The 15,553-nt window shown below is 36.2% G+C and overlaps 2 protein-coding genes across 3 annotated transcripts; one reads left to right on the top strand and one right to left on the bottom strand.

Annotated features, from left to right (window-relative positions):
- Nucleotides 1-43: 43 nt before the first annotated feature.
- Nucleotides 44-1,344, bottom strand: LOC115890056 (RE1-silencing transcription factor-like). 2 transcript variants are annotated; one of them, XM_030910172.1, is made up of 3 exons: nucleotides 733-1,344; nucleotides 528-677; nucleotides 44-340 (listed from the first exon to the last, which is right to left on the bottom strand). In XM_030910172.1, the coding sequence occupies exons 1-3, from the start codon at nucleotides 1,178-1,180 to the stop codon at nucleotides 147-149; spliced, it is 792 nt and encodes a 263-aa protein (XP_030766032.1). In that variant the 5' UTR covers nucleotides 1,181-1,344; the 3' UTR covers nucleotides 44-146. The 2 variants fall into 2 exon arrangements, with proteins under 2 accessions (XP_030766032.1, XP_030766033.1); XM_030910173.1 differs by having other exon boundaries at nucleotides 58-348.
- A 589-nt stretch (nucleotides 1,345-1,933) lies between these two features.
- LOC115890048 lies at nucleotides 1,934-13,516 on the top strand. Its single transcript, XM_030910158.1, has 29 exons — nucleotides 1,934-2,152; nucleotides 2,237-2,325; nucleotides 2,381-2,639; nucleotides 2,693-2,892; nucleotides 2,949-3,122; nucleotides 3,188-3,288; nucleotides 3,348-3,502; nucleotides 3,560-3,734; nucleotides 3,858-3,995; nucleotides 4,054-4,178; nucleotides 4,235-4,505; nucleotides 4,566-4,900; nucleotides 4,994-5,172; nucleotides 5,620-6,327; nucleotides 6,428-6,593; nucleotides 6,724-7,046; nucleotides 7,108-7,203; nucleotides 7,314-7,570; nucleotides 7,625-7,985; nucleotides 8,534-8,869; nucleotides 8,930-9,136; nucleotides 9,192-9,567; nucleotides 9,689-9,862; nucleotides 9,920-10,039; nucleotides 10,093-10,264; nucleotides 11,647-11,834; nucleotides 11,890-12,019; nucleotides 12,097-12,209; nucleotides 12,553-13,516. The coding sequence occupies exons 1-29, from the start codon at nucleotides 2,125-2,127 to the stop codon at nucleotides 13,182-13,184; spliced, it is 6,588 nt and encodes a 2,195-aa protein (XP_030766018.1). The 5' UTR covers nucleotides 1,934-2,124; the 3' UTR covers nucleotides 13,185-13,516.
- The last annotated feature ends 2,037 nt before the right edge of the window (nucleotides 13,517-15,553 follow it).

Here is a 15,553-nt window from a genome sequence, read left to right as displayed (position 1 = left end):
ATAATGATATATTATGTATTAGTAATAAAAAGTATTATTTCTATAACAACCCATGTTTTATTTCCAACAAAACTTAATTATGTAAAATAAAATAAAATAACTTAACACAACAACTTCTAACAATATAAATAATAATATCTTCTGGTTTACTTGACTTTTTTGGAACCATGTCTAGCTTTTCTGTGTCGAATTAATTTATTTTTATTCACGTCCATATAATCACAAGAACTGCATTTGTGGATTGTATTTGTGACCAATTGAATCAGTTGCTTGTTGGTCCTGTGATTTTTGATGATATGGGCATCCAAACTATTTTTTTCGTTAAATTTCTTACCGCAACCTTAAAAACTCAAAAATAAACACTTCATAAAACTAAATTATATGTATTTAACATTTTTACACCATTTTTTTACAAAATCTTTAAAAAAAGTATCAATAAAAATATTCTTAAAATTTTATGGTACTTATTGTCGAAATATTTTGCAAAAAAATGGTTTTTGAAAACACTGGTTCTCCGTGTATAGTACCTTTACAACAGTGCGGCAGTCTACTGTAACTATTGTGCAGTCTTAAATGCTTAGCCAATGAATGTTTCGTATTGGTAAAATAGGAACAATGAAAACAATAAAAATAATTTGAATTGCCATCTGATGAACTTTTTTTTGTTTCTGTTTTAACTGTAAGACAATATAAATAAATTGGAATACCTAGAAAATAATTAATTACACTTACTGTGAATTTTTAGATGCCTGTTCAAGTTTTTTCTCTGTAAAGACTTGTATGAGCAAGTATTACACATCAAAATTTTATGTTCCACTTGCTTAAGAGCGTCTTTATTATTTCTATGTTGTTTAAAGACATGATCATTTAGCAGCGACTGTTTTTGAAATAATTCTTCACAAGTATTGCACTTGTATTGTTTTCTTCTATATCGTTTAGGTTTTGTAACTTTTTCTTTGTTATAAGGCAACTTTTTAACACATATCTTTACACTATTCTCTTCAATTTTGATAGCTGCTTCATTTAATAAACAATCTTCATTCTTTAGATCCAAATACCCATCATTTTCATATTTCATAAGCTCTGGAATGATTATCTTTTCGTCTTCTATAAATATATCGCAAAATTCTTCTTCAACGGGTTCTAGCTTTATTTTCTCTATTATACTCTCTTCCGGCATCGTGTAAATTGACAAAAATAATAGTTTTTTCGGAAAGTATATTTTTTTCTGTCATTTGCAAACGCAAAATTTCAAATTCAAAAATTAAGATCTTTCACAGATGTACTAACCTAAAATAAGTAAATTCTTCTAGAAAGGTACAGTTTAAATTTAAGTCTAAACCAGATTTGAAATCGTTAGTATTATTATAAAGTTTTTATTCACTTTTTTGCGCTTCCTGGTATTTTTTATAGAGCCTAATTATTTTGGCGCGTTTCCGTTAAATTTGATTTTTTCTATATCAGTCAGCAACCATATGCAACCAGATATAATCCAAATTTATTTCTGAAAAATAAATAAGCTTGTTATGCAACCAAATATACAATAATATAATTAGTCAAAACAAGGCTGTCTTTCATAATAATTTTCAAATTTTGAATATTACAGATCTAGTTTTTTTGTACACTGTTTCTTTTCTATAATTCTATAATTAAATAGAGGGGTAATAGAGGTACTATCGAAATGCCACATTTCGTAGTATATCTACATTTATTTAAAATAATAATTTAAAATATTTTCTGTATCAGTCTCTATAGAAATTAATCTCGTAAATGTAAACTTAGTAAAATTATTTCAAAGTTTCTCTATTAAATTAAGCTCAACTTTCCATTTGAACTATCCTTTTAAATGTTAATAATTCTTGAATAATTAAATCAATTACATTTTTAAGCTAATTTAAGACACTCGTTTGATTAAAGTGGTGGGAAACCTGTCAAAGTCAAAAAGCTTGTTTGGGAAATTGAAGAATGGGAAGGTTTTTGACAACAGTCCCAGTAATTTTATTAAATAAAACGATTTTTCTAATGAACGTTTGAGAAATTCTCGTAATAAATGCAGAAATGGTGTAATTCATAGGAGGGCAAGTGAGATTTACGTCATCGAATTTATTGATCCAGAAACAGGTTATGTTTCCAACTTTCATAAGCATTCTAGGTGTGTTTGTGTTTGTTTTTATCTGAATATTATCGAGTTTTATAAAATTACAGTGCTTTTATTCGTTTTCCCTCGTTTTTTAAGATATTCAGTCATGGTGGGAGGTACCCAGCATTGCTCACTTCTGTTCTTTGTTTCGAACAGCATTTAATTTGTTGGATTTCGATATTGAGGTAAGCATGTTGTAGCATTATTATGTTAGATTAATACTAGCATTAAACTTTGTAGGATCTCGAGGAAGCTCTATTAAGTGACGGTACAGAAGAATCATCTTGGCTGCAAGAATTAATTGTTCGTCTGTTGAGTGGTTGTTTGCCAAGCAATGAAATCTCCACATTTAATTATCAGATGTTTTTGAGGCGTCTTTTTCGCCAGAAATGCCAAGAACACGACCGTTATAATCCGTTCAATACAGATTGTGATTTTACTTTGCTGCCACTAAGAACTAAAGTCGATATTTTACACGCTTTATGTGATTTTCGTTTAGGTATACTGTTACGCTTGGTAAAACACTGAAAATTGTACATATTCTCAATTTAGATGCTGAAGATGTTCTAGACCAATTGAAAAACTTAGAAGCTGACAGTTTGAGAGTGGAACCTTTAGGATACGACGGTAATGAGTCAGCCTATTGGTACTTTTATGGGACAAGATTGTACCGTGAAGACTTCCAGAAGAAGAACAACAAGAAAAAGTCTATTTGGCAAGTAATTTGCTTTACTGAAGAAGATTGGTTTCAGGTAAGTTTGAGTTTTTCCGCTCCAAGCAGTTGAAATGTAAATACATTCATTTTCAGTTGACTAAAAAATTTAAAAGTTCAACTTCGAAGCCTGAAAGGGCGTTACATCACACTCTGAGTAAAAACTTCCTTCCAGAATTGCCCAGACTGTTTAAAGAGAAGGAAAGGCAGGCTAGGAAGCGTCTGTTAGAGAACCAACCTAGGAGAACTTCAGACCGATTAAGGAAATTGGTTAGAAAATTACTTTTACTGTGTTTCTGGTTATTAATTTCGATTTTTCATTTTCTATTATTAAGGACATTGAAGGTGGTGACACAGAAATCAAAAAGGAAAGTTTCGATAACACCAAAGAAGTCCCCAAAGAGGTTGTTGACAAAGAAGAAGACTTTGGACACAGGTACATGATAAAATTCTTGTACTGATCATGTTTTTTATATAAATAAATTAACAATTTAGAAGAGAGGTGCATGAGAGGAGGTCAAAGGTAAAAAGTGAAGCAGAGGAGGAGGAGCCTCAAATTGACAGGAAGAGCGAGGAGAGGCATGAGATGGCGGCACGAAGGAAAGGCAAGGCAAGACAAAGAAAAGTGTCCTCCGATTCAAGTGATAAAGGTAAATACGTTTTTATTTAATAGTTTTTTATATTATTTGAATCTTTGTGATGTGTAGAAAGTACTAAAAGGAAGAAGACTAAAAATGCATCTGATAAAAAGGGCTCGACCACTAAACCAGCTCCCGTTGGCAGGCAAACTAACAATTCTTTATCGGCTGCCGATGGACAAATTGTCATCCAACCGGCGGCACCCGTGACAACACATAAAAAGAAACTGAAAACATCACAAGTGTATGTATAAAATATTTATTTTCTATGTGTGGTATTTTTTCTCATATATAAAAGGATTGAATTTAATTGTTTAATTTTAAACGAAAATTTGCATTAATTTTAGAAATTTTGATTTATCTTTAGATTTCAACAAACTGAAGAAGATCTGCAGGTGGGCATGCACAAAATCTTGGATTTTGTAAAGAATCATGACGATGCTTGGCCCTTTGTTGATCCCGTCGAGGAAGAATACGCCCCAAACTATTACTCCATCATCAGGAGGTGAAAATAGATAAATTCTTCAATTATATTTATTTATCTAGCAAATATTTTGTTTTAGGCCAATGGATCTGACCAGAATGGAGGATAAGCTTGATCAGGGTTACTACAAAACTTACGATAAATTTCGTGGCGATTTCCAGTTGATTGTCAACAACTGTCGTTTGTATAACGGCGTAGAAAACGGTACTATTCCCATAAAAGAAAATATATTTTGTATTAATTCATTTTCTTTTGTTCAGAGTACACAGAAATGGTGGATAATCTTCTGAAAGTGTTTGAGAAAGCGACCGAGAAATATTTGGATCAAATTTCGTCTTCCGATGAAGAAATAGCTGTGGAAAATTTAAGTACCGAAGAGGACAATAAAGAAATAACAAAGAACCAAGGTAAACATTCGAAGAGGAGGAAGGGACAGGAATCGCCACCCCCTTCGCAGTCTCCGCAATCGTCGAAATCTTCAAATAAAGGCAAGAAGCCAGTGCTGGCAGCCCAAGGAAAAAGAAAAGAAAGGTATTTCAGTGTTGAAAAAATCATATTTTTTTCGAAAAATACATTTATATATTTTTTTAGATCGCCTTCGGTGGAATCTCTTCCACCTGAACCGCCGGTCGAAGAAAAAACTCGAAAATCCAAAAACAAGGCCTTAAAAGAGGATAAAAAGACTAAAAAATTGGATAAAGAATCGAAAGAGAACAAGAAATCGGGAAAAGAATCAAAACCAGTGGAAAAAGAATCGAAAAAATCGGAGAAAGATTCGAAAAAGTCGGAAAAGGATTCTAAAAAATCAGAAAAACTGGAAAAAGAACACAAGAAGCAAGGCAAAGTTTCTAAATCCAAAAAGGCCAAGTTAGATTCGAAGAAGGAGAACAAGTTAAAAGAGAAAGAAGAAAAGGTTAAGAAAAGAGGTAAAACATTCCTTAAACAATATATTTTTAGCCTGTTTTTTTTTATTATTTTTGTTAAGTATATTATAGATTAATATTTAAAATTCTTTTTAGGTCGAAAGAAGAGGAAACCTGCCGAATCCAGAAGCAGGAGCGCCAGTTCCATGTCGCCGAGTCCGAGTCCAGCCAGAAGTATTCTTAGTACTCCCCCTCCTTCCAGTCCTGAGTGTACCTTCGAGGATAAAGACGATGAGATTGTGGCCAAAGGTCACGGCAGAAAACGGCAATTGCAGGTAAAATAATTTAATTATATACTCCTAAAAAAGTTTTGACATCTTTTATACATTGTACACTATCGCCATTCGCTCAGGCATTAAAATGTGTGCAAGAGTACCAAATTTGAAGAAAAACGGGTTACCAATGTTCTTAAAAAATAAACAATAATAATATTTTTATTTACTCTTTCGAGGGCTGTAACTTTTTCAGGACACATTTTAGAGCATATGTTCATAGGCACTTTTTGTTTTATTTTTATCTGTAGAACCTTCCGCCGAAGTTAGATACACTATTTTTTGACACCCTGTATAGTAGGTCAAATGTACCGTATTGTTTCTATGCACTTAAAGGACTGAAATTGGCCTTTAAAATGGTCGAGCAGGGCGAAGTGTGTCAGAAATTAAAGAATGGACATATAAACATTGACTAATTTACTAAATATATATTACTTTGCCTTTTCAAAGAATTCTGGTGATGATGGCGCGAGCTTCTCCGAACCGCCGTCAAAAAAATCCACACAGAACAAGTGGAAGGACACGACAGCGCCTCCAGATTCTCTGGCTTCACACCCCGACGGGAAACCAAGCAACGACGAGTTCCTTTCCTTCAATCCCTTCCCTTTTTCACCGCCCAAGCCCAAGGACAAGCACAACAAGCTGCGCGAGACCATCGAAAAACTGAAAGCGAAAAACGAGATCTCGCGCATCAGGCCGCCCGAGTACGATTTCGAGGTGGACGACCATCTGAAGGAGAACAAGGATAAAAATAAGAAGAGCGATAAAGAGGAGAAGAACAAGAGTAATAAGAACAAGCAGGAGAAACAACAACAACAACAGCCAGCGAAAATCAAGAAAAACGTCGAAGAGTCTGAAGATAGCAACAACGCCTCGCAGTCCGAGACGATAAAGAAGCCGGTAAAGAAGAAGGAGCCTTACGTTCCGCCGCCGAAAGTACAGGAACTACCGCCGCCTGCTCCGGTACCGCCCAAGCCGCCGAAACAGTCAAATTACGACGCTTTGAGTTTGGCCACGGAGCAGACTTTGAAGGACATCAACAAGTGGCTGGACGACACGCCCAAGTTCGACTTTAGTTCGGCCAGTAATTCGCCCTCGTACTTGGCCCTGGACGACTTTGATTTGCTGGGAACCCCCAAGCCTGTCGAAGCCAAAAAGGTCAGTCGATTATATTCTTTCTAAATCGAGCAAATTTTAGATACATTAAAATATAATTTAATGCCGTAATCAGGTTAATTTAATGTTAATATTTGTTTAGGCCGAGAAACCTGTTACCAATAACGCTCCTGTTGCGCCGGCGAACGTTAAAAAAGATGCTGCCGTACCAGCAACAAAAGAAGCTAAGAAGAAGCCTTTTAGAGATCCTTCCAAGTTCTTCAACAAAAGGAGGGAAGTACAGAGAACCATTGACAGGTTACAACCAGGTAAATGGAGTGTATATCATTGAACATGTGTTTCCAGATTTATATACTTTGATTTTTTTTTTCTTTCTTAGTCATTTTATTCATATTGTTATAAATTAGAAGTATATTAATTAATGACATTTATTTCAAGGTAAAGGTAAGGGAAATTTGATTACCAACGTTCAGAGCACGGCTAAAACTGAGGAAATCTTCCCGCTGGGTCCTCTGTCGAAAATAAAGGACACCAAGAACTCTCTCATCGTGAAAACGGACATGAACGCTCCGAAACTGAGTTTGGGTTCGGTTTTGGATAGTTTTGGTAAGCACAAGTTCGTGGACGATCCCAAAAAGGACGAGGAAGAAGAGAAAGTGGAGAGTGTTGAGAAAGAGGACGAAAAGAAACCTGAGGAGGAAGTGCAGGAAACCAAGGAGGAGAAAAAGGTTCCAGTCGAGGCTCAGAAAGATACAGAGAAGGTAATTAGATCGTTTTTTGAAGCAATTAAAATGTTATGTAATTAAAAAAAAATATTTCTAGAAGGAAGAAAAAGACACCAAACAGAACGAAGAGGTGTGCCCTGGTGGTCCCACTCCGAACCTTAGTGCCTGGTTTAAAGCTTTTGGTGCTCCCAAGGTAAGATACTACATAAATATGTCGGAAAGTTATAGGATTTCATATCGCTTGCGGCGTACAACTATATTTTTTAAGACATCTTGTATATTGAAAGATTTGTCATTTTCTAGGCACCTCCGCCGCAAAAGAAACCCGAAAACAAGCCCGAGTCCAAGGAGGAGGAGTCTTCGGCCAAATCCGAAAGAGTTCCGGTGCCGGACCCCTCGCCCAGCCTGGACAGCCCTCAGCCCGTCGCGAGACAGCGGCGAATCAGCACCGGCAGCAGCGTGTCCGAACGCTCGTCCTTCAGCCAGGACCTGGACTCGCCCAGGGTCGGCATGGACGAACGAGGAGCGTATCCGGCCCCCTATCCGTCGCCGTTGCACAGGTAAAATTCGAATTTTCCCTTAAGGTTTTTTTTATTATAAATTATATTTTGTAGGTCTCCCTCCAGCGCTTCCCCCGTAATGGCCGCCTCGCCTCGTCCCGATATCTCCCCCCGTTCGGCCTACCCTTTCAACGGGCAGATGCGGGTGGGATTCTACCAGGACACGGTGTCGAACAAGAGCAGCCCGGACAAGTCGTGCAGTCCGCGGGACAACCCGCAGAGTCCCTACTACAACGCGAGCGACCACGTGTACGCGCCCAATACCACGCAGAACACCCTGTATTCGTACGCCAACTCGCCGTACTACACGCATCCCTCGACGTACAGCAGTACCAATCCGACGCCGCCGTACAATACGGACGTGTCCAGTCCGGCGTACTACGATACCAACAAGAGTTTGACTGATCAGTATCAGGTAAGTTGTAAGTCTTCAAAAAGAAAATTAAAACGATTTAAGTCTTTTTTGATTTAAGTCTTTTTTTTACTTAGGTCTTTTTTAGGGTTCCGTACCCAAAGGGTAAAAACGGGAACCCTATTACTAAGACTTCACTGTCCATCCGTCCGTCCGTCCCTCTGTCACAAAAGTCTATCTTATGAACCGTTATAGCTAGACAGTTGAAATTTTTACAGATAATGTATGTTTATAAATAAAAAGAACTTTCACTAAAGATTATCTTTTAAGTAAGAATTTTACATAGAATCTTCAAGTCCCCTGTGGCCGCGTGGTTAAAGCGTTAGGACTTTACGCTAAATATCGACGTTTCAGTATTTGAAAAAAATCGAAAAAAATTACTGAAATGACTTCTACACCCTGTATCTCCGAAACTAAGCATTTTAGGACATACATTTTACGAATTTTCTTACTTTTCCTCTTAATTTTCTAAGTTTCTCAAATAATTTATGTTGTGTTTGATAAATAGGACGCAGAGACTTTTATGCAGAATTGACATTTTAATTTTCCAGAGTAAACCATCCCAGAACTACACTGCCAACTCGCCAGCGAGTAGCCAACCGTCACCCGCTAATCAGCCGCAGCACTCGCCGCATTCGCCCATTGTAATTTCGCAGCTGTCGCCGGGGATTCACTCGCCGAGCGTGCATTCGCAGCACAGCCCTACCGTGAACTCACCCCAATTGCAATCACCCAACGCGGCGCTTCACTCACCCGGACTAGGCGTTACCTCGCCCCAAATGAGCGTGCATTCGCCTCAGATGAGCGCGCACTCGCCGCAAGTCAATTCGCCAGGCGTGCCGCAACACTCGCCCAACATGAACGTGAATTCGCCGCTCCATGCTCAGGTATTTTCGCATTTTTTTCATTTATTGTCTTGTCGATTTCGAACAAACATTTTTTTCTAGGTTAATTCCCCTGTTAATCCAGCCAGCGTGGAATCTTACCACGCCCAGCAAGAGGAGATGCCTTTAAACGAAAATAAAGGACAACCAAACGGTAATAATCAGGCAGTATTTCCTGTCAAAAAACGAGCTTTCGTCGAAAACGATCTGGGACAGTTTGGAACGGTACCCAACGAAATGGTCAATAGAAACATGCAGCTTGGTCAGCAGGTACTTTAATTTACTTTCCTGCATATACAGTTTCTATAAAAACACGTTTTATTAGTTATCGATTCATCCGAATCCGAGCAACGATCCAGAACCGAAACAGCAAATCGACGTTCAGGGACTGTTACAACAAACCCAACTGCTACAGCATCAACAACACATGCAGCATCAGAAACAAGCCCTGTTGCGGCAGGTGCAACAAAATCAGCACCAGCTGATGCACCAACAGCAGCAGCAGCAACAACAGAACCAGCAGATGCAGCAGAAGAATCAGCAACTGTTGCAGCAACAAAACCGTCAGCAACAGCAAATTCCCATGCCCATGTACCCGAAGCAGTCGGAATCTTCGCTGTCCACTCCTTCGCCTCCTATACAAACCGGCCCGGTGCAACAGCAACAGGATCAGATTCAGCAACAGCAGTTGCCTTCGCACAGTGAGTGAAAAAATAAATTATACCTTAGATCATACGTAACTAGACCCATCTTTTTAACCAGCATAATAAGGACAAATTGTCTTTTTTGTTAGGGAAATATTTGTGTGTTTTTTCGTTAAAGGTTCTGCCGACACTGCCGCAACTAACTTGAGGAACATAGCTTATTCTACGTCACAAACAAACCCCTACGCTACACCGTATAACAGTAGAGAAGCTTACCCGTTAAACATACCATCGGCCAGAACAATTCAACAGCATCAGCCCAAGTTGGATATGTCCAAGTTCACAAACATGGGTATTTTGAAAGAAAAAAACTATATAAAGTAACAAAATGTTAATATATTTTTTGTAGGATACACTGGGCCCGAAGTTAACTTTTCCAGAGCGTTGCAACAACAATATGGCCGTCCTGAACTGAACTATACCAGGACGACAGTTCAGTCAGCGATTTCTCAAGCGTCTCAGTTACTAAGTGAGTAAATATGATTTTGGTGTATTTTCGTTTTATTTATTTTATTTTTACAGCCTCCCAAGTGCCGAGCAGCGGTCAGCAACAACCCGGTGCCAATAACCCGGCTCTGTCTAACATTCAGAAACAGCAAAGCAGTCAGCAAACTGCTCACAGTTATCAGGGAAACAGATCTGTGGAAAATGTGGCAGAAAGACTGGCACCAACTCAAGTTCAACAAGATATACCGTAAGTATATACGTTTTGACAATTTTTAGATCTACAGGGTTTTTCACGTACGACACGGAGTATTGTGGCTAAACCATTAGATTTTTGCAAATTGTAAGTTTTGGGTTCGTTGATGAAGGACTATTACAGCTACAATTTAAAAATATTTTTATAAGATACAGTGTCCCAAATAAGTAAAAAATATTATAGTTGTATTTTTTTAAATGGAACACCCTGTATAATATTATATTTTTAAATTCTACGATTGAAATAAAGGTAAATTTGATTAAGGTTTATCACACTTAAACCTTACCGTTTTTGAAATATTTTCAATTTTGTGAAATTGCAGTAAAAAATTTAAAGCTTTATTTCAAAGTAGGGTATCAAAGTATTTAAGACTAAGTATTTACTGAAGATTATTTATTGATCAGATATTGTGTTGCAATAATAAAAATTATACTACCTATATACAGAGTGTCTAAAAATTTATTTTAAATAATTTCTAGCTTTAAACGGCGATAACTTGTTTAATTTAAATGGAACATCCTGTATATTTTATGAGAATCAGATGCACAATTTAATTGTCTATCAAATTGTATTATACCATTTTTTACCGATCTTTTCAAGTTTTCGTAGAAAATGCATTTTCTTATAATTTAGACCTCATTGATCAAATAATAGTTTGTTTATTTCATTAAAAATAAAAAAAACTTTGACAATATTAGTATCTGTACTCTTTAAAAATTTGTTACATCTTTAAAAATAATCTAAAATGTCAATATTCCATGGGTATAGTGATAAACGAGGTCTAAATTACAAGAAAATGCATTTTCTACGAAAACTTGAAGAGATAGGCAAGAAATGGTATTACAATTTGAGACAATTAAATTGTGCATCTGATTCTCATAAAATATACAGGGTGTTCCATTTAAATTAAACAAGTTGTTGACGTTTAAAGCTAGTAATTATTTAATATAAATTTCTAGACACTCTGAATAAGATAGTATTTTATTTATTATTGTATCACAATATCTGATCAATACATAAACTTCAGTAAATATTTAGTATTAGAAACTTTGATATCCTTGGAGAAATGAAGTCTTAAAATTTTTACTGTAATTTCACAAAATTGAAAATATTTCAAAAAAACGGTCCTTTATTTTAATCGTAGAATCTAAAAATGTAATTATATACAGGGTGTTCCATTGGGACACTCTGTATCTTGTAAAACTATTTTTAAATTGTAGCTCTAATAGTCCTTCAACGAACCCAAAACTTACAATTTGCAAAAATCTAATCGTTTAGCTATAATATTCCGTGTCGTATGTGGTGAATAACCCTGTATAATTTAGTTAGGGAAATATTGATTTATGGTATCTCTCACCTCACACTTTGTTTACCAGGTTTAATAAACCAGATGTATCGACTGGACGTGGCAGTAACTACAATTCCGCATCGCTGGACGTCGAGCAAAGATTGAACTTGGGAAGAAACATTTCAAACTTGTCAAACATCGTTGACAGATACAGTAACGAACAAAGAATGATGGCGGGCTTGCAGTCATCAGCCGGTGCATACTACAGCGATAAAAGTCAGTAAAAATAAAACTATTGTGATTGATTCGATAATGTTTGCAATATTTTTAGATCTAAGCACGCAGCACATGTTCAATAAAACCATGTCTTCGGCATCGCAGATATTTAGCCAGGCAAATATGGCCGGTATGACCAGTTACAGCCAGCCTATGGCCACTTCGGCGGCCTCTATATACAGCAGGTACTGTCGTAATAACTGTCATTTAAATATTGTTGTTTTGAATTTATTCTGAATGGTTTTTATTTAATGTGTAACAGGCAAATGAACGAACTACAAGCTCATCAGGCTCAAGGCGAAATAAAGGCGAGCAGCGTGCCTGCCGCGGTTCCCGAAAAGAAGAGCAGGAAGAAGAAGAGCAGCAACAAGGCTGGTGAGTTTTATATACGGGGTGGATCGCTTTTAGAAGCAGGACTTAACGGTCTTTAAAAAAAATGGTATATTTCTGTTGACTTTTAATTATTGGCTACTAAAAAATTAATCACTCTGTATGCACAATATTTATCCTTGAATAAACTTCAATTACGCTTGATTGTCTTAAATTAATCTAATACTGTACGGTCCTGGACACTTTATCTCTGTGGTCTGTATTTTAATGCATGCGACAGAGATAAAACGTTTTTTTTTAATAGTGCCCGCATAATTTTTGCTGTACGCAAAGAACTGGTTTTTAACGTTAAGGTTTTATACTTTAAAATATATTTTTGTACTTTTAGCCGCAGCAAGCCAAGATAATCAACTGAGTACCACGTCCCAAGCCTCCTCGTCGACCCAAGCCGCGCAGGGATTTCAATCGTACGCAGGTCTGAAGGCGCCGGCATCCACCGGAACCTCCTCGGCCTCCAACCTCGAACCGGGAGCGATTTCGCTGAAGACCTCGAGCGTGGTGCCGGGAAGCGCGTTCAACTTCGGTCCGGGAACCCCCGGAGCGCTGGGACTCGGATCCGGCCTGTACGGCGAGTCGAATTTCCTGGACGAGTTCCGTCCGCCTCCCAACTTCTACATGGCGGCCGCCGCGGCTCATCACCGCTCCACGCCGGAGAATCAGACGGCCGGGAAGGGAGCGGCACAGAGCGGCAACGCCGCCGCGCAGAATTACCCGTCGTTCTTGAACCCGGCGCATCAGAGCAGGCCGCCCGCGTATCCCCTGGCCAATCCGTTTATACCGTCGAGCGCGCAGGGATCTCTGATGGACACGACCAGTTCACAGTTGTACCAGCACTATTTGCAGGCGGGCGTGCTGAACCAGGGTCTTTTGGGACCCGCGGGCACGTATCCCTCGGGATACCACCCGGCGCTGGCGATGAGACAACCCTACGACTCGATTTCGAGGCCTTCCTGGCTGTAAGCGGGCGCGTTTTAAGAAAGATAGGTTAGGTAAGGTAGTTTCGCGGCTATAAGTGTTCAGATTTGTGACATATCACTTGGTTTTAGGTTATACAATATGCATTTAAGTCTCTACACTTTTGACCTAACGCATTTTCTATGTTTGAAGATTATAAAATGACATCAAAGAATGACATTAATGAACAATTTTTTTATTACTTTGTTAAGAGTCTCTATTCTTATTATTTCGGTATTTTACATGTATTTTCTTTCAAAATTTATATGACAGAGATTTTCGTTTCAAAGCCAACCTTGACGCCGTTTTTCTCCATCGTTGGTATACAGGGTGGTCCGGAAACTTCGGCAGCATATTCGGAAAATAAAAATAAGTAAAAAAGTGCGTATAAAATAAATATACATATGTCCCAAAATGCTTAGTTTCGGAGATACAGGGTGTAGAAGTTTCATTTTTATTACGATTTTTTCCAAATAATTTCTGAAGTGACGTGAATATTTGGATGAAAATTGGTGTCTGGGAGTTTTTTGATATGAGAGATTTGATTTTGATGTCAATATGACTCCTATTTGTAGGGGGCGCCACTTACGTGTGTTTTAATTGTTTTGAAGACTAATAACTTTTCTCTCTCGTTCGTACCTGTATGAAACTACTGAGTGAAAAACTATATATTTTCGTATTTTTTACGCAAAAAATGTCGTAAATGTATATTCTTTTACTCAGTAGTTTTATACAGGTACGTACGAAAAGTTATTACTCTTCTAATCAGTTAGAAAATATGTAGGTGGCGTCCTCTACAAGTAGGAGTCACATTGACATCAAAATCAAATTTCTCATGTCAAAAAACTCCCAGATACCAATTTTCATCCAAATATTGACCTTACTTCAGAAATTATTTGGAAAAAATCGAAATAAAAATGATATTTCTACATCCTGTAGCTCCGAAACTAATAATCATTTAGCTCCAATACTTTTACAAAGGTAGAAAATGCTGAAATATTTTTTTATTATATAGAAACAACTAATGAACATTTATAGTGTGTAATCTGCCTTAACTAATAATTTGACAAGTTGGTTTAGAGATAACTGTGAATGATAAAATAAATGTTCGTAAAGTCTCTCTAATTTTGAGATTGGTGCAATTCGTATTGGTCTGAGACGATCAAAAAATATAGAACGAGTTTAGTTATCCATCAGATGTAACATTTCGTCTATCTTGTATCAAATAGATACCTTAATACCAAGAATAAATATTATTTTTTTGAGTTACTTGTTACATTTGTTAGTCAAAATACTTATACATCCTTTTTTTCATAATTTTTTTATATATAGATAGTATTACACCGTAACAATGTTAAGTTGTCAAATTGTACCATTATTCTATATTTTGTTCTGTTTTTTTTAATAACCTAAAATCAAACTTTATGATTGTTGTAATGTTTAGGAAAAAAAATGGTGAATAGAGTGTTTAGTGATCTTAAATTATATTTACCAAAGACATTACATTAAACTATATTTTCTGTACATAATTTAGTAAAATAAGGCATCATTTAATTGTAGGTAAAAATTCTGTTAAATAATTTTTAGTTTATAGAAATTCTATCACAGAAAATACATTTAGTTAAGACTACGTTTTTTTTATGTATCAGTTTAATATCTTTTCTATGAAAGTGATAAAATCAGTTTTGTTACTAGAGAACGGAGAAATTATTTATCTGCATTATATACTGGGTGTTTATAAAGAAAAACATTAATAATTAAAGAATCTCAAGTTATTAACTAACAACGGCTAATGTTTATTTACTTTATTGTGTTATCCAAATTGTTTTGTTAATGATTTAAGTTCAGTGTTAGATAATAATGTTGCAGGTAGAATCAAAACACCTTGTATATTTTTAGAATCTTTACATATTTATTATATATACGAAAAAAAAAGAGATATCAGTGTTTTTAGAAAGGACCATTTTTACCACATCAGGAAAATGTATCAAAATAGCATTAATTTATTTTACATAAATTAAACGTGTATGTTGCTAAAAATCTGTATTAAAGATCATTATAATTTTACGATATAAAATATTTAGCTATATATACGTTCTTATGGCAGAGTTATTCAGGATATTTCAACCAAAATTGTGTATATTAAAGATATATAAACTATTGTATAACTATTCTAGGGAAATATTGTCTCGATTGTTCACAAATTCTATCTTGCATAGCTCTGTCTAAGCTTTTTGATTTTGTAGGCATTATTCAAAAGAAAAAGTGCAAGAATAAACAAAATTTTACATTTAATGTACATAATAAATTTTATTATTGTATATTGAATATTTTGATTCATTTATTTGTTAAGAAACTTACCTTACTAATTTTAA

The sequence above is a fragment of the Sitophilus oryzae genome, unplaced genomic scaffold (genome assembly GCF_002938485.1).
Source record: "Sitophilus oryzae breed Bouriz unplaced genomic scaffold, Soryzae_2.0 scaffold_85_pilon_pilon, whole genome shotgun sequence".
In the NCBI taxonomy this organism is placed as follows: Eukaryota; Metazoa; Arthropoda; class Insecta; order Coleoptera; family Curculionidae; genus Sitophilus; species Sitophilus oryzae.
The sequence above is the reverse complement of the archived record's forward strand: the minus strand, read 5'-3'. Positions and strand labels throughout refer to the sequence as shown.

Excerpts from the sequence above, each read along its gene's own strand:
- LOC115890056 (XM_030910172.1), bottom strand. The coding sequence starts at position 1,180 with ATGCCGGAAGAGAGTATAATAGAGAAAATAAAGCTAGAACCCGTTGAA. Across the intron at positions 678-732 it reads CAGGCATCTAAAAATTCACA|TTAAAACAGAAACAAAAAAA; the intron begins GTAAGTGTAATT and ends ATTGTCTTACAG. Across the intron at positions 341-527 it reads ACTGCCGCACTGTTGTAAAG|GTTGCGGTAAGAAATTTAAC; the intron begins GTACTATACACG and ends TGAGTTTTTAAG.
- LOC115890048 (XM_030910158.1), top strand. The coding sequence starts at position 2,125 with ATGTTTCCAACTTTCATAAGCATTCTAG. Across the intron at positions 3,503-3,559 it reads CTCCGATTCAAGTGATAAAG|AAAGTACTAAAAGGAAGAAG; the intron begins GTAAATACGTTT and ends TGTGATGTGTAG. Across the intron at positions 9,137-9,191 it reads ACATGCAGCTTGGTCAGCAG|TTATCGATTCATCCGAATCC; the intron begins GTACTTTAATTT and ends ACGTTTTATTAG.